Source organism: Acromyrmex echinatior, chromosome 1 (genome assembly GCF_024713525.1).
Source record: "Acromyrmex echinatior isolate Ae372 chromosome 1, ASM2471352v2, whole genome shotgun sequence".
Taxonomy (NCBI): Eukaryota; Metazoa; Arthropoda; class Insecta; order Hymenoptera; family Formicidae; genus Acromyrmex; species Acromyrmex echinatior.
The window spans coordinates 9,049,951-9,073,793 of record NC_141852.1 but is presented as its reverse complement, the minus strand read 5'-3'; the positions used below and the strand labels follow the sequence as shown (position 1 = coordinate 9,073,793).

The following is a 23,843-nucleotide window of genomic DNA, read 5'->3' as shown; positions in this document are numbered from 1 at the left end:
TGAAGATTTCTTCGTCAAGGTCTCCATTCAAATAGGCTGTCGTCACATCTATCTGATGCATCGACATCTGATGTTTCGCCGCCACCGCGGTTAGAGCACGAATCGAATTCAAACGCGCTACTGGTGCAAATGTTTCGTAAAAGTCCACTCCTGGCTTTTGGGAGAAACCTTTTGCGACCAACCGAGCTTTGCGGCGTTCAACGACTCCGTTCGCGTCGTACTTATTTCTTAAGACGAATCTGCTTCCAATCACGTCGCGGTTTGTCGGTCTTTGTTCAAGTTCCCACGTGTCATTTTTGACGATAGAGATCACTTCTTCTGCCATGGCGCGGATCCATTCATCCGCATCAGAACAATCCATGGCCTGACGTATGGGGATCTCCACGGAGAAGGCGTGTTCCATTTCTTCGCTGGCGGTGCGAGCTTCATGATACCTTTTGAGTGGTCTTCCCCTCAGTCCAGTGTGTACTATGGTAGGCCTGCCTCGGCCCCTTTTTGCCTGCGAGTCTCTCTGTGCAACGACGTCCCGCTCATTCGCCGTCGATTGCCTGTCCTCGAAGTTTTTCTCTGTCTCGTCTTCTGGTACGGTTTCGTTAACTATTGGTGAGGGCGTTAGCTCGATGTCCATTTCATGTGATCCGTCTATTGGATCGTCGGCCTGCTTCTCACTGAACGTTTCCGGCATAGATTCAATGTAGGTAGAATTTTTTGCGTTATTCTCCATGAATTTGACATCTCTTGATATCACGACTTTCTTTTCTTCCGGTAGCCAGACTCTGTAGGCTCTTGACGTATCAGAGTAGCCGATGAATACTCCTCTCGTAGATCGAGGTTCCAGCTTCCCCTTGCCAGGTGTCCTATCCAGGACATAGACTTCGCATCCGAAGTCTGAGATGGCTGACGTTCGGTGTGCGTCCTCTCCATTTTTCGTACGGTGTCCTCCCCTTCAGACTACTTGTGGGGCACCGATTTCGCAAATAGTTTGCTGTGGCGATGGCCTCGCCCCAAAATGATGTGGCTAATCCAGATTGCGTCAGAAGGCACCTCGCTATCTCCACTAATGTGCGATTTTTCCTTTCCGCCGTTCCATTCTGTTCCGGGTTGTAGGGTGCAGTGAGTCGCCGCTGAATTCCTTTCGTTTTCAGAAATTCATTGAACTCCGTATTCACGTATTCCAGACCGTTATCCGTTTGAAGATATTTTATCTTCTTTCCGGTAGAATTTTCTGCGAAGGCCTTGAATTCTACGAAGCAATTGAATACGTCGCTCTTCCTTTTGATCATCCTCACGTGACACCACTTCGAATTGTCGTCTATGAAGGTCACGAAATACCGGGCCCCGCCGTTCGTTTCCACGCGCATGGGTCCGCAAACGTCTGAATAAATGAGCTCCAACAATTCCGTTCTTCTATTTGAGTTCTTCGGGAAAGGAATCCTAGTCATTTTTGCTCGGGTGCAGATTTCACATTCGAGCGGTCCATGGAATTTATCCAAGCGCAGTCCTCGCACTCTATTCTCGCGATCGCACTTCACTAAGTCTTTCAAATTCAGATGTCCTAGGCGCCGATGCCATTTCACAATCTCAGAATCCGTTGATATTCCGTTTTGAATCTTGCGGTGTAAAGTCAGTCTACACTCCGATCGTGCATTTCCCTCGAGATAATAAAGTCCGTCGATACGTTTTGCGACGAATTTCGTATTTCCGTCTTCGTCTATTATAGATGCGGAGTTTCTGTTAAATGTTACACTATATCCCCTTTCGGTTATTTTACCGACTGAAAGCAAATTTGTGCGCAAGTCGGGGACGTGGAGTGTGTCGCTTAGCACCACGTTTGTTTCACGTCCGTCTGAATTCGCTACAATATTCACGACTCCTTTCGCATTGATTTTTGTAGAGGCATTGCTCGCTAAGTTGAGTTGTCCGATTTCGCACGCCCTCATCTCAGTGAATTCATGGGCGTCTTTGCATATGTGCGACGTGCAGCCGCTGTCGAGGCACCATAGTTCATTGCGAATTGCGGTTAACGCGTGCGTCGACTTATTATTCTCGCTGCGGTTCGCTACAGTCGCGCCTTCGGCGTCCTTCGGGAAACTTCGGATACTGTCGTCGAGTGGCCCCGCTCGCTGCGATCTGCATTCTCCGTCTTCGGCGATCGCTCGGGAAACTTCGCCTTCGGTTATCTTCGCGAGTCTTCGGCGCGCCTCGTGCGCTTCGTCCGTTTCGAGCGGCTTCGTCGCGAGTGTCGTAAAGAATCCTATATCTTCGGCCGTTTTGGCTAATTGTTTGTCTCGATACCAGCAGTCGGCCGCCTTGTGCCCAATTTTTCCGCAACTGTGGCATTTAAGTTTAAATTTTTCTTTGTCCTCGTTTTTCGATGTCGCCTTCTTTTTGTTCTTCCAATTTTTATTTGCGTAAGGCTTGATCGCCATAGCATTTTGCACAAGAACGTTGTCCTTTTTTCGGGCGTCGCTCTCTTCAATTATTTTAATTCGTAGTGCTTTCGGTGTAGGTAATTCATCGCGCGACTCGATGGACACATCGGAAGTTTTCATATTGCGACGGTAGACTGTATAATAATAAAATCGCGAGCAGATCGGGATTTATGATCACTTCCATTTCGGTCAGTTTATCTACTGCGTCGAAGAATGTACGAATATGTTCGCGCACGTCTTCCCCGTCCGCCATTTTTTGTAATGCGAGACGTTTCAGCAGCGTTGCTTTTCGGGCAGGACCCTTGGATTGATATATCCCTTCCAATCTCAGCCAAATTTCTCGAGATGATGTGCAGCCTTTGATCTGCTTCAATTCGCTCGGGTGAATTGAAAGGATGAGATCTGACATTGCCTTATTATCGCTGTCGTCCCATTCCGCACGAGCTTGGGCAGATATCCCATCGTCGCCGGCAACTAGTTCCGTTTTCACGTCGGTTCCATTCACATATTTCCATGCGTTGTTCTTCACCAATATTGCTTGCATCTGCATTTTCCAGGTGTCGTAATTGTCTTTATTGAGCGTTTCAATACGGCTCACAGCGGACACATTCATTGTGTGTCGTTTTCTTTGATACACTTAATCACTGAGAATCTCACTCACTTTTTTACTTTAATACGAACACTTATTGCAAATCGTTGCCTGGGCCCATAACCTGTTGAGAAGGGATCGCGACGCAGGGAAGACTCGAACTGTTATTGTTTTTATTATGCATACAAAAGATGAACATCCCGGTGGTAGAACCGCCATCTGTGGTCAGCGATAGCGTATCGTTAAAACGATTTCTCAATAGTTTTCTGAGTGATGAAACTTTCTATTATAAAATTTCAAACTGATTTTTACGTTACATTAATATAACAATGTAATCTAAATATAATCTAAGATACAATGTAATCTAATATAATCTAAGATATTAACATTGCTATTTAATGCAACACTTAAAACCTTATAATTTTATCTAAAATATTTTTTCAAGAAAATGCAATTTTTTAAAAACCAGAACACACATCAACCTACTTCGTATACTCTTCTTTCTTCTGGCCAGATTGAACTCATCTTTCGTTGCTCCTGACCAATATTCTGGTTTCATATACCAGAAATCGACAATAAGGAGAAACACTCCTTTCTGCTGCCATCGAACATCGTCGGCAATAAGCATAAGATTTTATGCTTTTGTACGATGCGCGAAACACGAACGCGTCGTGAAGAAGCCATAATATTAATAAAATTGATTTATAAATATTAATGTAAATAATTATCAATAATAGTAATAATAATAATTCTATTAATATTACAAATAAATGTCGCATTTATTCTCTGTCGTATTTATACTCATTTATTTGAAAAATATAAATGTTAGGACTACAAATAAATCTAAATAAAAAAAATTTTTAAGTCATCAATGTTTTGATTTTAAAAGTTTTGAATATTATAAAATTAGATTAAATTTTTTAATATAAACATTATAATATAAAGAACAAATCTTTAATTTAAAAATAAACTGAAATTGACTAAATTGATTATTATCCGATAAAATTCAAGGCCATGTACGTATTTTTAACGATTCGAACGATTCGTTGCTGAATCTCATTTCAAAGCATGCGGAGATGAGAAATTCAGATGAATGATGTAAGATCCAAAAGGAATTTTCCTTTGCATCAATAAATATATCTTTTTGTATTTTGTAAATTATTAGAATTTTTGTATAATTTATTATTTTAATATTAAGTATTTTAAATTATGTAAAACTCTGAATACGATCTTAAAATAATTACAAGATAAAATTTTTCTATTTCTTGGTAAAATGTATATTTTGAATCTTACATCATGTTCTTCTACTTTAACTGGTATAAAATTCAATTATTACATATCGATAAGTTATAAAAGATCAGTGCATTGAAATAAACAATAATAATTAATATAATATGTATACAAATAAGTGTAAAATAATAGAAGGATTTTTTAAAAAACACATTATATATATATTGTATATGCGCATATATGTAGATATTGCTTTTCTGCATCAACTTGTATAAAACTTAATCCTGAATGAATATTTGGGAATAGAATAGAGAGGAAAATTAATAAAACAATATTTGTTTGTTATACTGTAACAAACGCTTTTTTATTTTATTGATATTCACCCGGGAAAAAATATTTTATGTATAATTATATAAAATTATATAAAAATATATATAATATAATATTATTAGGTGTTGGAATTAATTCGTAGCGTTTTTAAATGAAAGAATGTTATTTATTTCACATGAGCATTAAAAAATACATTAATGAAAGTACTTCCCATCACTTGTAAAACGCTACGAATTAATTCCAACACCTAATATATATATATAATGTTATATAAATGGATATATTTTATGTATATTTATATATAATTATATATAATTTTATATAATTATACATAGAATATTTTTTCCCGGGCAGCATAAATAACAATTTATTCATTTAGCATTTTATTCATTCTAATTATTATTTTATATAAACTTACATGTTTTAATTTTATGTAATTATATATGAAATAGTTTTTCCCGAGTTACTTTAATATTTATAAAACACGACCATCGAAGCAACCTATTTTTTATATTTCTGAATTTTTTATATTTCTTATCAAACCAAGCTTGAGTTACTCCGTATCAAAGCGTTCACATTAACGTATAAATTTACAATTAGCAAATAAAATTTGAGCTAAATTGAATAATTTTCCTAGAGAGTTAAATAGTTTTAAGTCTTATAGTTAAATTAATGAGATATTGTGTAAAAGCAGTAGCGACATATAGAAATAATTAGAAATAATTCAAACTGGATGTAACATGACATTATAAATTTAACAGTGCATGCACAATACATTTAATAATAAGAAGGCATCCAGGATTAAATTTATCCTAATCTGTTCTAACTTATCCATTTTAAGACAACGGATGTATGTAATGCTATACATATATTTATCTGTATATTTTCATTAAATTAATGCATATATGCATTTATAGATATATAATATATTAATAAAATTACCACACATCCGTACATCAATAAAAATATTAATTCGTCACTCACCAATCCGATGCGCAACAGCGGAGTTATATCTGCAACGTCGCTACGATGATTCTGTAACAAAAAATAAAATTCAAATTATAACAAAGAAAACAACTAGAAAGAATACAAACAATATTTAAAAAAAAAACGTAAAATTCTCTTAAAATAATCATATAATTTTCGAAATATTATATACAATTTTTACAAACATCGATTTTTTTAATGCATCATTGAGTTAGATATTTATAAAATAATTATACATTTTTTAAAACAGATCTTAAAAATTCGTATATATGAAATTTAAAATAATTTTAAAATAATCTTTTTTCTAATTATCATTTTTATATCATTGTAAAATAAATCGACTCAAGAATAAATAGAAGAAAAATATTGATTTTATATAAGCAAAAAATAATTACCGCAAGATTGCTCCGCCGGTGCCCGATGCCTCTTCCAGACTTCCTCCTCCTCTCAGAATATGGTTGACATCCTCTCGCACAGGACACTCGCGTAAAACACTCGCGAATAATGCACTATAATCGCGCATGGACTATAACTTGTGTCCGATAACTTGAACGGCACTCCCGAAGCAAACGCGCGACGCGACGAACCGGCTGTAGTTCGTTTTCACTTTCAATTAAATCGGCGGACGAGGCTACGTTAGCTTCCCCATCGTTGGATTTTTATACGAAGAGAACGATTTTACTCAATATCTAAAAATTTATCTAAATATATCATTCAAATTTTTAAATATTTGAGAAAAACCGTTTTTTCGTATATATCCTCTGGGTACTGAGCCCTCTCATCACGTCAAGGTGTACCCATGAGAGGGAAAATATCATCTGAAAAATGTAATATACAGGGTGGGCCATCTATTGGTACGTTTTTAAAAATGCGATCAAATGAGCATACATTGATATTTTTTATTAATTTTTTTTTTGTTGTGAAGCTAAAAGTATCCGCGTCAAGAATGAAAAACGATTTCGTTCATGTGGCTCCCTCTACTGGCCTTACAGTATGCCATTCGGTCACCCCAATTATTAATGACATTTTGGACTACCTCGGCGCCAATTTCACTCAAAACAGTCGTAATATAATGTCATCCACTAACATCCCTTTCTCACGAACTTTCCTCACCAATTTGCGTATAGCTCCTTCGGTGGGTGCTCTATCACGACCCATATTTCTTTTCAAAATTCGTACAGTTTCGGCGACACAGCACTGACTTTGAAAATAAGTTTTTAAAATTTCAAAACGCTCTTCAAGAGAAAACATGTTGTTTCGTGCCGCGGACGGTATGACTAATAAACTGTCAAAATTTCGGGTCTGTAGCTCGTTCGGTGTTGCCATACGACGAAATTCAAAAACGTACCAATAGATGGCCCACCCTGTACAAGGGCTGAATCTCTTATTACGATGCCTGTAAGATATGATTAGAGTCAATGGGATGAGTTAGAGATTAATAGAAAAGAGAAATATTTCTTTTATTACCGACAAATAATTGCATAGTTACGTTTTTTATATGGATCGTATAACGAAAAATGTACAAAAACAAAAGAATTAATTAAATATTAATTACATAAACTATACTAATTGTGAAAGGAATTGCGTTATTTGCATAAAAATATTTATATTAACGTAGCTTTTTTATAATAATCGCATAATATCGTCCGAAGAATAATCGAGTTATATTCAAGCGAGAGAAAAATGTTACATTAAACAAAAATAATTGTCGTCCGTAATTATCGCGAAATAGTAATAAATTCTATTTTTCTATCGCGTTTTGATTCCAAATGAATGAACCGTACGAAATATCTGTTACATGATATATGATTGTCGTTTCAATTCTTTTATGAATAATTAATTGTGCGAGCTAGTCATATCGTATACTTTTAATATTTAGTAAAATACAATGTTTCATATTATTTAGCATTTGTCGTGATTACGTTTTAAAAGAAATGTGAAGAAGAGTAACACGCGACACGGCTACCTGCCTGTACGAGCTTCAATAATAGAATAACTACGTGATAACTTCGCATAAACATGACACGCCCGTCCGCCCTTCCACGCCAAAACAATGCCCAAGGTTGCGCGCCGATCATCTAACTGTCGAAATATGTACGCATATTACAAAATCAGTAAAATAATCTAGTCATTACATTTTTAAGATTCTTCAATAAATATAGACTTATTGCACTTTGCTTTATTTCTTGGATTCGTACGCGTGCACACAACTCATCTATATCTATATCTTAGATATTTAAAATTGTGTTGTAATAAGCGTTTAGTTTGTAATAACTTTTTGTTACACAAAATCCGCGCAATATAGGCAATATTTTTAACAAAAGATTGACGCATTTTAGCTTTTTATTACTTTTGAATCATAATTCCGTGATTTAATAAACCTAAATTTATGCGTCGTACGCTTTTGATCTGAAAATAGAGAGTGATATGCAAAGCCATCGATGTGTTATCATTCACGATCACTAAAGTACCGGTCTAAACGTGACAATTCGTAATTTCTAAACTATCATATATCGACATTTATTTAGAGCGTGTAATAGTATATAACTATATTCGAATGATAGTCGCCAAGATGTGTTCACGGATCGCAAATTATGAGTAATGATAAATTCGCGTTCGTAGGTATTTAATTTTCGTGGATTAATGCGAAGCATTTCATACTACGTGTACCTCGCTCCGAAATCGCCGAGCGAATGCCAAAGTGATGACGTAGTCAATTACGGCGCCGCGCGACACGCTTCCCCCACTCTTTGCTGTTCGCCGCGCGCTGTTTGGATACTCAACTAATGCGTATGAAAAATATTCACGGTTTATTCAATTATTCGTATTTTGCACGATTTTGGCAAACAGATATCGTCGTACATTTCGCGCATTTTACTTTGTGGCATCTCTGGCATTAGTTTAATACTACGTTATTTACGCATTCTTTTTATAAATGTAATTAATAATTATTAGCGTGTGTGATGTATTTTTGATATTCTAACGTACATTATGTCTCAATTTTTATTATACTTTAAAAAATAAAAAAATATTTTAAATGATTGATATTTAAGCAAAGATTGATAATATTCTATACATCTTTTATAAAGATATATGCAAATTTTCTAAATATTGCAAAACAATTTGCGCTCAATACAGCTTAGTTAAAAGTATTAAATATCTTGTTAATTATTATTTAATTTTTCAGCAAAAAAATTAATTTATGACACTACTGTTGCTGCAAATTATCTGTGTTTCAGAAATTCTTTAAACTTACGTATAATGCCGATCATGATTCGATAAAATAACTTACGACTTATTTAAAATAAAAAATATAAAATAAATTTTCTAAATTTATTTAAAATATAAAATCGTAAGAATCAGTAAAAAAAATGATACGACTTATTTAAAATAAAAAATATAAAATAGATTCGGGAAACTTATTTAAAATATTAAATATAAATAAGAAATAAGTTGGAAGTGTCGTTATTTAAAAATAATGAATACTAAATAACTCTTTTAATTTAGAATAAGACATGAATGATTCATTTTATTCTAAAATAAAAGAGTTACACTACCCGGGAATAATTAACATTGGAAAATGGATTCAAATCAACATTAATCTTACAAATTATTGAATGAGCATAATGCATACTTATTATTATTATATTATATAATTATCATTATATCATATATATTATTATATCATAATGCATTTAATATCCAGCAAACGAAATTGGATTAAAATGAATTGAAATGGATTCAGATTTTTAGAAATATTGATTCACGAATGTTAAAATGAATATCCTTTTCAATCCTGAATGCATTTTTATTCATTTATAGGAATTGCATGGAGCATATCTCTGTTTTTCAATGTAAAAATAATATTAGCTTTTTCTGTGCACACAACAAACATTATGAATACTGTTCAATTTAAAATTTTGTGTGAATAGAAAATGCAGTTTTTCAATCCAATTGCATGCAATTGAATCTAATTGAATCCAATTGAATCCAAATTAAATCCAAAAAAAATATTCGCTATTTAAAATACGCATTCGGATAGAAAAAAATTTCAATTCATTTTAATCCATTCTCGTTTGCTGGGTAAATAGGAACTAAGTGAAGTCCTCATTGCTGTTATAATATCTTGATTTGAAAAACATTATTATACAGAACTTTATAAGTAATATGTATATTTTTAAATTTGCAAAATGTTTAAGTGATCTACAAATTATAATTTATATTTTTTAAAGCAATTTAGCTTTTTCTTGTTATTTGAAATCGTCCATACATTTATTTTCCACTTGCAGTACATTTTGACACAATTCTCTGTGTTATGATTTTATTGATAAAGTCAGAAAATGGATGTAGTATAGTTCCCAAAAATGGATGTAAAAGGCCAACATAACCTCTCTCAGGTTTCTCTCCAGTGACATTCTCGCACCAACGCGCCACCAGACGTGGCTGGAGTGATCTAGTCCGAACTGTTCTAACCTTACGTCAAAATTTGTCATCCAGACGCATCATTCGTCATTGTGATAATTTGAAGTTTCGTGGAAAACAACGACGATATCAATAACGATGCAGTCATCGAAACACGATTAATCTATATAAGTGTTAAAGTGACGAAGTGACATCCCACGAAAGATACCCAGTGCCATGAAAATATCTTCGCCCACCGAGTGATGACACCTAGATTGCTGTTTCCTGCGGTGCGTAAACATCAGTAAACACTATTCTAATCGCATCTTATCGCATTTTCGCTATCCTATATCCGCACGACTTTAAAACGCGATAATGAAAAACACACCTTCAATACGCTGTCCTAATATATAATACATTTTGTCTTAATTTTAAATTTCAAGTCTGTGTGTCGTCAGTCAGTAAAATTGTAAAATGGTAAAGAGAATTTAATGTGATTGCATTGTAGGAGGAAATTGAGTGAGCGATATTTGAGACCAGCCTGTTCGTGCGTACATTTATTTAAAACAATGATGGAGTTGAGTCATAGTCTGACCCTCAATGAGGATGCTCTTAATCAAATCCCAGAGGCTAAGCGACCGGTTTTCATCTTTGAATGGTTACGCTTTCTAGACAAAGTTTTGGTTGCTGCTCAAAAGGTACCAGTTTAAGAAAATTTAACATTGATGGCTGTCCAATTTATTATTAACGAGAGATATGATTGAAATTATTTATTTAATAATACCTATGATAAATGTTTAATCATGCTAAATATTTGCAGAGTGATATTAAAGGATGTCAGCAAAAATTAGTGGAGCAATTAACGAGGCATATGCAAGGAGCACCTGGTCCACCAACTCGACGTCTCATTGCAAGATGTTTAGCAACTTTGTTCAGTGTAGGTGATACATTCCTGCTGTTTGATACTGTCAACAAATGCAATGATATCTTGAGGAATAAGGATGACTCACCAAGTTTTCTACCCACAAAACTGTGAATATTGTTAATTTTATTAATAATAAATTTGATGTAATTCTGCAATATGTATACATACATGCTATTTATCTAGAGCTGCTATTTGTTGCGTGGGATGTATGTATGAGAAATTAGGAAGAATGATGGGCAGGTCATATGAAGAAACTGTACAGATCCTAATAAAGTCCTTACGTTCTGCTGAATCACAGACACGGATAGAAATTATGCACACGTTAGAAAAGGTGACAGTATTGTTAAAAGTTTTTGTAACTATCTAACTAAAATATGTTTATAACTTAACATATATTTGTCTTATAATTAGGTGTGTGCTGGAATGGGATCCGCGATAACCAATGTGCATAAGGAAATATACAAAGTTTCTAGGCATTACTTGACCGATAGAGTGATGGCAGTAAGATGTGCTGCTGCGAAGGTACTTATATTTATGAAAGAAATATTGATTATTTATTCCATTTTTCATATTTACCATAATTTATTTGTACAGTGTTTGTTGGAGATGTTGAATCACGCTCCATTTTTATATACGACCGAAATTGAAAGCGTTGCAACACTGTGCTTCCGGGCATTCGAAGGTTCAAATTACGAAGTAAGATGCTCTGTTGCTAAATTATTGGGTACCTTAGTAGCAATGACGCAGCTTCCTTCACCCAAGATAAAAAATCTCACAGGTATTAAAGTAAAAATATATTATGAAAATATATACACAAATTTAGGCACTTATTTTATTTATCCAAATCTTATTCTAATGTACATATTACATAGTTGCACACAACAAAGGTGTTAAGCAAGCTTCACTTGAAGAGGTGTTAAATATCCTGATGTCTGGATTTTTAAGAGGTGGTGTCGGTTTCTTAAAAGGAACCGGTGAGATTATAAAAGGAAGCTCCAGCATAAATAGAGAAGTGCGAGTTGGGGTGACACATGTAAGCTATTTTACACATATATATATGTGTGTGTGTGTGTGTGTGTGTGTGTGTGTGTACACACACACACACACACACAAACTTTAAATGCACTTAAAATTTACAAATTATATAATTGTGCAAAAAATATTTTTGCTGTTATTTTTCAAGAAAACAAAGGAGAACATCATTTGCAATTTTCTTATTGAGTCAAAAAACCTTTAACTTTATTTTGGAGTATATTTTTTCATGATAAAACATCTCATGGACATTTGATGCTATTACAGGCATACGTGATATTTGTTCAAATGTTGGGCGGTACCTGGCTGGAACGAAATATTGGAGCGTTAATTGCGCATGTTTTAGACCTGGTTACAAATCCAAAAGCCGCTAGTTCTCACGTCGAGGCGGTATATTCGCGTAAATGCGTGAATTTCATTTTACGCGGTACTATCGGCAAATTATTAGGAGAAGGAGCTCAAGCAGCCGCTTGTAAAGAGATAGCGCATATTATTCTGAAACAAATGAATTCCATCGGTAAGAATAACTTTTCTTCATACTTTAATATAACGTACAGTCGTACATAATCTCATTGTGACTTTATTAGATTTTAGTCCAGAAAACGCCAAAGATTGCAATCAAGAAACGTTATTCAGTCAGCATTTATTAGTGTGTGCATTACAAGAAATGGGCAATCTGATACTAGGATTAGGTACCACAGCTACAAATTTGCTATCCGATCAATCTCTAAGTATGTATTTGCATATGCAAAATATCTTTTTTTTTCTTCAATATAGAAATAGTCTGAATAGTGTAGTTAATTATGTATTTATCTCAGGTCTGATCGATGCCATAATGGCTGTTCTGGTGCATCCGTGTCAAGCGGCTAGACTGGCGGCTTCTTGGTGTTTACGGTGCATATGTGTGGCAGTACCAAGTCAAATAACACCCTTGATAGATCGCTGTGTCGATGGGATTGAGAATATGCGTAGCTCACCGGAAGCTATAGCCGGTTACAGCAGTGCTCTTGCCGCGGTGCTAGGAAGTGTTCGTTTGTCACCTTTGGGAGTCCCTCATACTAAGGGAAAGGTATATTTGCTCTTGTGCATTGTGCCCTACTTTATATATCAATCATGCGGGATTAATTATCGAGCTTCCTATTTTCAGATAATTTTCAATACAGCGGAAGAACTCTTGAGAAGCGCGAGTCAAAACAGCCGTTTGTCTTTAAATCGCACACATGCAGGATGGCTTTTGATAGGAGCAATTATGACTCTAGGTATAAATGTCTTTTATTTAATAATGAATAATAATTTAAGCGTATATATGCACATATAATTTATATGCATACAGGTACGGCAGTAGTAAAAGGCTTATTACCGAGAATGTTACTTCTATGGAGAAATTCCTTCCCGCGTTCAAACAAAGAACTTGAGAGTGAAAAAGCTCGCGGCGATGCTTTCACGTGGCAAGTGACTTTGGAAGGACGTGCCGGCGCATTGTCCGCTATGTACAGTTTCCTGTTGCATTGCCCGGAACTTCTGAATGATGATATTACACGGCGATTACTCACACCGATCGAATCTGCTTTGGCAATGCTGACAAAGTACTAAATATTGATATACTTTTTATGTGATGCGGCAAAGAAATATTTGAAGCATCGATCCTATAACTAGGATATATTTTTTCAGTTTGTCTCCTGTTTTAAAGAATTATGGTCAGCAATTGAAAGCTCCTGCAGCTATGGTTCGTTTGCGCTTATATGAAACATTGTTGCTGCTACCACCGCAAATGTTCGAAGGTATAAAATCAAATAGAATAATACTGTGCTAACTAACTGAAGAATAAAATATATTTATATTTCTTCAATTTGGAATTTACTTACATTATTATATGATAACATAGGTTCTTACACGCACCTTCTGAGGATGTTGGTTTCGGAGTTCACGCTTACGGATAATCCTGGAAATACGACTACTTCCTTATTGAGTGTGGTTTGCCATGCTAATGATTCTGTGATTCTTGGTACATGGTTACAGGAGACCGATCATCGCACAATAGAAGATCAAGTGAGTTTGAATTTTGAATTTTTATATTCCACATTATAATATGATTTCTATCTCTATGTATAATATCTTGGCTAATGTTTGGCTAAGTCGTTGCTTGTTTGATCTTGTTCAAAAATTAAAAATTCATGTAAGCGTTACTGTCTTAAAAATGATTTTCAGATAAACTAATTCAAATACTGCACGCATATATTTTATGTACAACTTATATTTTTCTTATCCAGTAACAAAAAAATGTGATTAATAACTAAAATACATGTATGTTTTGTAAAATCTTTGAATATGCAACTTATTTTATTTGATTGCAATTCATGTTTTATTTGATAATTAAGATTTTATACATTATTTAGCTAATTTCAAATGTAAAAAATAAATACTTTTTCAATTTAAACTTTTATAAAATGTAATTTTTGCGTTAACTTTTAAATACCCTCGTGTTTAGATGGAACCAAACAGAAGGGCAGATTTGGAACATGTGAGTAAGGTGTTCTTTAAAGTGTGCCTTTCATTTTTATTTTGTTTTCTCTCTACCTATGTTTATATATATATAAAATTATAATATTTTATGTATAAAAATTAACAGATTTTTTTAGGTCTCATTTTTATCTTAATATGATATTATTTATTACTTAGTTACATATTAGTCAATATATGTATATGTAGTATTTTTTAATTTTATATAGATTTAGTTTGAATATGTATAACATATCGAATATATTATGTATTGCATAATATTCATTATACAATGTTTTATTTATGTCAAATTGAGACATATTGTCTTATTTTTAGTAAGAAATGTGTAATGTATATATATATATATATATATATATATATATATATATATATGTATTAATTTATAAATACTTTTTTAGAACTTATATAAAAAAACTTTATTACAATTTATAGAGCTTATATTTTATTAATCTTATTAAATTAATATTTTATAGCTTATAATCTTTCTTTCAGCTTCAACCAAATAGTGCTGCGGGATCTGGGGCATTGGAACATAATACATGCTGTCTTTACAGACCAATGCCACACGTAAGTTCAAATAATAATCATTTTATACAAATAAATTTTAAAAAATTCATATTTCTATAAATTAGTTTTAAATCTTATTACTGTGAATTATATACAAATACAGAAAAAAATCTAAATTTTGTATATGATTATAGTTTGAAATGATTCCTGGTCCCTTGCCGTTGGGTGTAGCGGTGATTGATTTATCGGTTGCGTTATTCGGCCAGATATTCCCACGTGTAGCAAATAAGCACAGACTGCAGATGTTGGATCATTTTAGCGAGTGTATAAAGCATACTAAGTCTGGAAGGCAAGAGGCAATACAAATGAATGTGTTTACGGCCGTATTGAGCGGCTTGAAGGGCCTCAATGAAGCGAAAACAGGCTTTGGACAGGAAGACGTAAAGAAATCCGCTACTAATCTTATCATCAGCACGCTGATCAGCAGCAATCCTATTTTACGATGGGCGGCTGGAGAAGCGGTTGGCAGAATGGCCCAAGTGATCTCCGATCCCAAGTTCACAGCGGAATTGGCGCAGACCAGTTTCGATCGATTGAAATCGGCTCGCGATGTGGCCAGCAGAACCGGCCATTCATTAGCGTTAGGCTGCCTTCATAAATATGTTGGCGGAATGGGTTCTAGCCAACATCTTAACACTAGCGTCAGCATCTTACTCGCACTCGCACAAGATAATTCGTCTCCCGTAGTACAAGTATTGCCATATTGTCTCGTTTTGTTTATCTTGATATTAACTTTGATAAAAAAATAATTTGATATAAAATAAATTTTCTTTAAGGTTTGGGCGTTGCACGCTCTGGCTCTGATAGCTGATTCCGGTGGACCAATGTTCAGAGGCTACGTAGAGCCTACGCTGTCTTTAGCACTGACCCTTCTCCTTAATGTTCCTCACTCTTATATCGATGTGCATCAATGTATCGGAAAAGTTTTATCAGCGCTTATCACAACAATAGGACCAGAATTGCAAGGTACACAATGTACCCAACTAATTATAGAACAAATGCGAAATATGATTATTGTTTTTGAGGAAGATAATTGAACAATTGATTTTACAGGCAACACTTCAACTATTTGCATGGCACGGTCATCATTTTTATGCGCATGTGCCATTATGCAGGATCATCAAGATCCCCTCGTTCAAGCCGAAGCAACCGGCTGCCTTCAACAATTACATCTTTTTGCACCCAGACACGTCAATTTGTCTTCCCTCGTTCCTACATTATGTGTAAGGATCTTTTGAATATTAAGAAATTTTGTAAAGTCTTCATTATTTCTTATATTTATTTATTTATAGCGTACCTTATCAAGCAATCATTTGCTTCTTCGTAAAGCTGCAATATCCTGTCTTCGGCAGCTCGCTCAACGCGAAGCGAAGGAAGTATGCGAGCATGCGATGACTCTAGCTAATGAAAGTAGAGATACTAATGTGGTAGAAGGTCTCGTTATTACTGAAACCGGTCTCCCGGGCGTGTTATTCAGTATGCTGGATACGGAAACTGATAGTAAACTAATTAAAGACATTCATGATACTTTGACAAGCATGTTACAAATATTAGCAGCCGATAATTTGTCTCAATGGTTATCACTGTGCAAAGACGTTCTCACGATAGCTTCAGGTAACAATCAAATTCTCCTAATTAATGGTTGATGAATAATTCCTTGAATAAAATATTCTGCTTTGTTACATAGAATCGAGTACTATCGAAGAAGGCAACGCAGCGAATGCTGAGGATAGCGCCGCTGATAATGAATCAGCAGATGCGGAAGGTGACGACGATCAGGCTGAGTTTCACGCCGACGAATCCACTAAACAGCGACCGTCTATCACACCGAGATGGCCAACGAGAGTCTTTGCGGCACAATGCGTCCGACGTATTGTCGCAGCTTGTATGAATAACAAGCAGGCTCACTTTGATCTCGCTCTGGCCAAAGAGATGCAACAATCTAAGGGAAAAGGTATGATTGATATAGCTCTAACGTTGCTGTCTCTTCAAATTTTTCTTTATTTTTAATACGCTCTCTTATTTGAATCGTACAGGAGATTTTCTGGTATTACATCTATCGGACTTGGTGCGTATGGCGTTCATGGCTGCAACGAGTGATTGTGATCCATTGCGACTCGAAGGTCTCAAAACTTTGCAAGAGATTATTGATAAATTTGCCAAAGTTCCCGAACCGGAGTTTCCTGGGCACTTATTGCTGGAGCAGTTTCAAGCACAAGTAAGTCTTAATCTACTATACATTTTTACAATTGTATAATTTTACAATGACTACACATTTTTACAATTGTGTAATTTTTATAATGATATTATAATAAATATAAATCTGTTTAAAGGTCGGAGCTGCTTTAAGACCAGCATTTTCCGCGGAAACACCGTCGCATGTTACAGCTGCAGCTTGTGAAGCTTGCAGCGCATGGATCGGTAGTGGCGTCGCTAGGGATCTCAATGATCTACGAAGGGTGCATCAATTACTTGTATCATCTCTCGAGAAATTGAGAGAAGGCAACACTAGGCCGCAACTGTATAATGAGAGCTTATCAACGTTGGAAAGATTAGCGATCCTAAAAGCATGGGCAGAGGTATATCGACATTATTATTATGTTCAATATAGAAATAATATAACGAAGATAAGATATCTGTAAACTGTAAAAGAAATTGTAAAAGAAAGAGAAAATTAAATTTTATTTTTTTAATAGGTATATGTAGTTGCAATGATAAGAGACGGATCCGCATTAAATAGCAAAGATACAACTAATCGAAATGCGAATCAAGTCGACGAAGCGAGCGAAGAGGATTTTGGAGAATTCGAGTTCCAAAGCGAAAGTTTGCTGAGCCTTGTTCAACCAGAGCTTCTGAGTCTGAGTCAACATTGGCTATCAGCATTGAGAGATCATGCATTACTCTCTTTGCCGCCAGGTATTATTGAATAATAGGAATATAATGAGAGAAGAATAGCAATGCAGAACCAATGACTACGTGTTAATATGTTCACGATATGATCATCATATAGATCATAATTATTCTATCCTATCGTCAGTCAAGCATTTCCTATATAAGGGATGATAGCGATATTTCTGCAACCTAAAGTGTGTATAGTATCTGTGCACGTTAGTTATGTGTCATGATCTGCTAATGTGATCCTTAATAGTCACCATAACTTATAAGAAATTTTAACTAATCATACTTAATTATCCTCCTCACATTTACTGTGATTGATATCTTACAATTTGAAGCTTACTACAATTTATTTCATATCGAGACTAATTATGTCGTCCACGGTTACTCGAAAAATGTCACAAATATTAATTAATATTAACAAATAATTATTCAGAATATTACTTTTTATTATATCTTCTCATATGTTGCACGTATCTTTTTGGATTTATTTATTCGGATAATTAAAACTATTGTTGATTTTTTTCCCAGAATTCTCCAGTCAGTTGCCGCATGATGGTGGTGCTTTTTACACGACAGACACTATGGAGTCCGCGCGTCCTCACTATGTAGAATCGTGGGCGCCGATTCTCCATGCCGCGACTCTTTGGCTCAATGCAAGAGGATTTGAAATGGGAGACAGTAATCAGGAGAAAGCAATGACGAATCTTACTAATAATAATAATCGTAACAATAATAACAACGATGAAACTACCGCTTCTAAAACTAACACAAATGTTGAACGTTTTCACTTATTATTTGGTAAGTATGTAATAAAACATTAAAACTGCTTGTATATGTATATAATATCTACACAATTTACTTTATGTGATAACGTTTTAAAGGAATATGCAATATTCTTTTTTTATTATAATTATTTGCAGGTATATGTATGGAAGCTTTGTGCAGTCCTCGCTCTTCCGAATCCCAGCAAAATATAAAGACATGTTTAAATGCGTTATATACATTACTTGATTCAACATGGGCACGTAAGGTCTTCATCACAGATCGTTCTTTACCTATTGAATTATGTAATGTTCTTCATAGGTATGTGTTCTTCATACATATGTAAAAATATATTAGGTGTTGGAATTAATTCGTAGCGTTTTACAAGTGATGGGAAGTACTTTCATTAATGTATTTTTTAATGCTCATGTGAAATAAATAACATTCTTTCATTAAAAAACGCTACGAATTAATTCCAACACCTAATACAATCTTTTTTCTATTAGATAATACTGATATTATATAGTGCGTTTGTTACTTTAAAGATTGCTTTTAACACGAGAAAGTTATATCATCCAAATGATAGTAATGGAAGTATTAAAACAAGTGATGAAAGCAGCACAGGAAGATCTTGCTGCAAGGAAAAAATTGAAACTCAAAGGTACGCGATCTCCAAAATTATTTTCGATAATTTTGATAATTTTTTGCATTGCATAAGTTTATCATGTATATAAAAACGTACATCTTTTTGTAAAAGATAACGCATCGGCGCATCAAGAAAACAATGAAACATTAGAACTGGATCTACTGGGTGAAGGAGAAGAGAATGGTGAGCTGACGCCGGGCAAATCATTAGTGTTTGCTGTTTTGGAAGTATGTTTGTGTCTCCTAGTGCGACAGATACCGGCATTGAATCCGAATCCCGGTGGTGCTACTGCTATTTTATCTCAGAAGGGATATGTGTCATCCGAGAAGAGCGGCAAACTAATCGCATCATCCCTCAGTATAATGGAGTCTCTTCCCACATTGTGCTCTCCGCAAGGTACCTTGATAAAATGCTTATGTAATTAACGTCATTAATATTAATCAATAGTTTCATAGTATTTATCCCGTTTATCCCGTTTAAAGGCGCAATAGCAATTCTACCGACACTGCTGTATCTGGCAACGGGCGTGATACGCGAAACCGCGGTACGTACGGACAATGATAACACTAAATCCAGTTCGGAAACACCGGTTCACGCTGCGTTGCACTGCGTTAAAAGTCTCACTAACAACAAATACGCCCGGGATCACAGGAGTCAAGAGCAATGGACGGGATTACTACGAAGCGCGCTTGCCAAGATTATCGATTTGGCTAAAACAGGTACGTTAATTTTATCCTTTAGAGGAGAAACATGGAACTATAAACGCATATCTCTTATTCATAAAATATCAGAAATCAAAATGAAATATATATTGCACGCATATTTCTTACATCGAAATATTCAGTATTTATTGTAATAATGGAAGAAATTAACATATATGTATATATATTTCATTTATTGTTATTTTATCTATTTTGTTTTTATAGGCAATGACGAAACTAAGATGGATGAAGTGGCAATGATGCTAGGCATCGCAGTATTCGTGCTTCATGCGTCACCGGAAGTAGTGAGTGCTCCAAATCTGCAATTTCCATGTATTAATCATTTTCGGCATGCGTTCCAGTCTGAAAATTTAACGGTGAGTTAATGACAAAGAAAATGTTACTTCTAATTATTGATCTTGAAAGTAATTTTGAATAATCTTGCACTTAGGTGAAGCTGAAATGCGTGCAAACATTAAGAACAATATTTTTGCATCCGGAACGTAATATAAGTACTCCATACATCCACGCACTTGCACCACGTCTGATAGAATACCTATACAGCGACAAGAGCAAGCAGGTGACAAATGATATGGAACTGACTTTTACACTGGAGTGCATTAGCACGGTAGAAGCCCTTATAGGACTCGCTGATCTCTCTAATCGTAAGTTATCTTAGTTGAACCTATAAATTTTTATCACAAAATTAACGTTCGTGAAACATTAATACGATATGTGTTACACGCTATACAGGAGATCTGTTACAAGGTGTGTGGAAAGTGTGGTCTTCAATCTAATCTTTTAATGTGTTAATTAATTGCTAATTATTTACTAATACATTTCAAACAACACATTTCAAATAAATTTAACACACGTATTTTGTGAAATTACTAGGTATTCAAATGCTGACTTTACTTGTACCGATTTTAATCAATTATCTACTGGAAGGAGATGAGCTCCAGCGCGCTACAAAATATCAAGCGAGCCTCCATCAACAGAGTTTTCAATGGCTCAATAAGATCGGGCCAAAGTATCCACAGGTACAATATTTTTAAAATACTTTCTAATGCCGAATGAGAGTATCTAATAATTATTTTATATTGTTAGGAATTTAAGACATTGATGTCACAGTCCACTGAATTGAAAACGAAATTGGAGAACGCCGTAAGGACTAGTCATCAGCAGGCGCAGCGACATACCCGGCCAGTCGATCCTGTAAAACCACAGATCAAGATATCCGCGCCATCGATCAAATTAAAAACCGACTTCTCCAACTTCAACTAAAAGCAGATCGTATGTTGCAGATAAGAAATAAGAAATAATTTATTAAAATCTCATAAGACTAACGTAAAATATGATATTAATGATTTTATCGTAGATATAATTCAATCGTGTTAACACGACTTCACCCAATTATCGATTATCAGACAAATCGAATTAATTGTTGTTTACACGTTTTAGCGTCGTGATAATTATAAAGTGATATTTCGTCGTTAGAGAATTGTATTCGACTGTACTTAGAAAAAGAGGATTAGAAATTAGCGACATTACACGACGTATATAAAGGGATAGGATAATGTGAAAGGAATGGAAAAATTGATGTCAGATGATCAATTAACTGCTACTATAAAATGATACTTATCTTACATTCTTTTTATCCCATTTTAACTTTTTTATTAGTACAATAACGTTCCTAATTTTTCAATTATGCTTTCCAAGAAGATAACTTTATATCAGACTTTTAAATTGTATATACATATATGTAGATTTTAGGATAACATATAGAGATTATTAATTTATTTAGTGATATAAACAAAGATGTTGATGTATATTTTCGTCTCACTATTTCAATGAATTGTGAACGATAACAAGTAACAGTTTAATTCCAAGAAAAGTGTGGTATTAAATATTAAACGACTGCAAATATATATGCACAAAATAAGTTATATAGATAATATAATATATAAATATTTCCATGCTCATTTAAATCATTAATTTACGATTTAGAAATTTTATTTTTAAACAATTCTTAATGCTTAACTATATAATTATTTATTAACAAATTAGTCACATGAGTTTCCTTGTGAAAACATCTACCATAAAACGGATGATTAAAGATCATTATAAAATATAGACTGTTTTAATCGAGAACATATTTAACGTTCTTCTGACAAGAAGATTGATAACCCGTTATGTTTTTACTTAAAATTTTTAACATAGATTTTGAACATAGATTTTTGACACAGATGCAAAGAAAGAAAGAAACATGTATACGTATTTGATTTGTGTATCTAGAATTGGAAGTAATAGGGTAGCGACTCTATTGAACGAATGTAACATATCGAATTATACCGAGCATTTTTTTGTAATATCAGAATTTTTGTAAGAATAACAATCATTTTTTCAGACTGCAATAAAATGTATGTATGAGAAGCGCCTTCGGTAAATTAATACCGTATAATACTGGGCATTACAGTGAAACGATTTGTAAAATTTAATAATAATTTTTTCATATTCTTTGATCATTGAACATGCTAGATTGTAGCCCGATGTGAACGAAAAATAACAATGAACTGCGTGACATAAAATGTATGTAAATCGAAATTAGAAGATATAATTCGGAAAGTGGAAAAATCTTCCTTCGAATTTAACATTAATTGCATTACTGTATTTTTGCCTTAGAAAATCGCAATGTGTGTGAAAAGCAAACATGTAGATTAGGTACAAATTTTAGATTGTCATTGTTGCAGCATGAATGTTAATCAATGTTTTTACATGGATTATGGAATCGCGATTTTGTTATCCCGCAACAATGTCACTGCAAAATGAAAGAAATCGGCGGGAAATCATAGGAAATCGAATTCTTAAAAATTTCTTCTTTCTTATCGAAGAAATTTTACGTTCACGTATAAAAAACTATCTATTCATTTTCAACTTTCAGAAGTTTTAGATGGGACGAGTCTCACGATATCTGTATATAATTGAATTTGAATTGCACAGTAGATCTGATGTAGTGCGTACAACTTTGTAGAACAAATCAGGATGAATTATAAAACATGAAATGAATTATGTGCTCGATAGAGATGTTCTACTATTTTTATATGATTACTTTAGGAACCCGTTGAGATTGTTTGTAACTTTTAATTGCGTGTAAAGAGTACAGCCGTTTATACATGCACATGTACTGTTCATCTGATCCATCGAACTTCCATGTACGTTTAAATTATTCTGATTGACAGGAATTCTTCTCCAATGAATATGGTACAATTATACGTAGCGTTGTATTATATAACTATTGCAGTTTCGACAAAAATAAAAATAACTGATTAGATAAATTAACTTAATCACATTCTACTGTCTTATTAATGTGATAATTATAAAGTTTTTGTTTTACAATTTTATCTTATATATGTTATTTTATTTTATCTTTCTTTATTTTAGCCAAATAATGTTTGATAATTCGAACTATTCAGTTCTTGAGTTACCAAACATCAGATTCTGATGAAGTTTATTGATCTGTTTTTTTTAAAAGGAAGAATCTACTTAAGTATACCTAAGTGCATGCATGCGCGTTTCAAATGATTTATGCGCGAATATAAAGACTATGATAAAGATGATTGTAGAAAACATGTTTAAATCTTCAAAGTAATGCGAGATCATTTTTGGTTTATCACAACCATGATAGATTGTTTGATCTACTTGCATCATAATCATGACTATCATTGCTCGTTCTCTTTACAGTAATCCGCTAAATCACACGACGAGGAGTTTTTAAATTTGAAAATTTTTAACAATTGCGCAAGATGGTGAAGGCGAGGAAATT

At 34.1% G+C, this 23,843-nt stretch overlaps 1 protein-coding gene and 1 long non-coding RNA gene across 5 annotated transcripts; one reads left to right on the top strand and one right to left on the bottom strand.

The window, feature by feature from the left end:
• Positions 1-5,111: 5,111 nt before the first annotated feature.
• LOC147910937 (uncharacterized) lies at positions 5,112-9,125 on the bottom strand. The gene is made up of 2 exons (XR_015544062.1): positions 5,964-9,125; positions 5,112-5,616 (listed from the first exon to the last, which is right to left on the bottom strand). It is a non-coding gene; the product is annotated as an uncharacterized LOC147910937 (long non-coding RNA).
• An 884-nt stretch (positions 9,126-10,009) lies between these two features.
• Positions 10,010-23,364, top strand: LOC105146597 (HEAT repeat-containing protein 5B). 4 transcript variants are annotated; one of them, XM_011056963.2, is made up of 34 exons: positions 10,010-10,259; positions 10,478-10,667; positions 10,790-11,001; positions 11,078-11,225; positions 11,306-11,416; positions 11,489-11,672; positions 11,767-11,927; positions 12,194-12,443; positions 12,514-12,657; positions 12,745-12,995; positions 13,074-13,185; positions 13,260-13,512; positions 13,598-13,707; positions 13,812-13,975; positions 14,415-14,447; positions 14,939-15,013; positions 15,148-15,705; positions 15,790-15,979; positions 16,067-16,236; positions 16,306-16,627; positions 16,701-16,967; positions 17,050-17,231; positions 17,347-17,592; positions 17,710-17,929; positions 18,440-18,709; positions 18,832-18,994; positions 19,219-19,334; positions 19,431-19,715; positions 19,802-20,038; positions 20,246-20,397; positions 20,472-20,685; positions 20,774-20,788; positions 20,915-21,060; positions 21,128-23,364. In XM_011056963.2, the coding sequence occupies exons 2-34, from the start codon at positions 10,539-10,541 to the stop codon at positions 21,302-21,304; spliced, it is 6,267 nt and encodes a 2,088-aa protein (XP_011055265.2). In that variant the 5' UTR covers positions 10,010-10,259; positions 10,478-10,538; the 3' UTR covers positions 21,305-23,364. The 4 variants fall into 4 exon arrangements, with proteins under 4 accessions (XP_011055265.2, XP_011055268.2, XP_011055266.2 ...); XM_011056966.2 differs by lacking the exon at positions 14,415-14,447 and having other exon boundaries at positions 10,011-10,259; XM_011056964.2 differs by lacking the exon at positions 20,774-20,788 and having other exon boundaries at positions 10,011-10,259.
• The last annotated feature ends 479 nt before the right edge of the window (positions 23,365-23,843 follow it).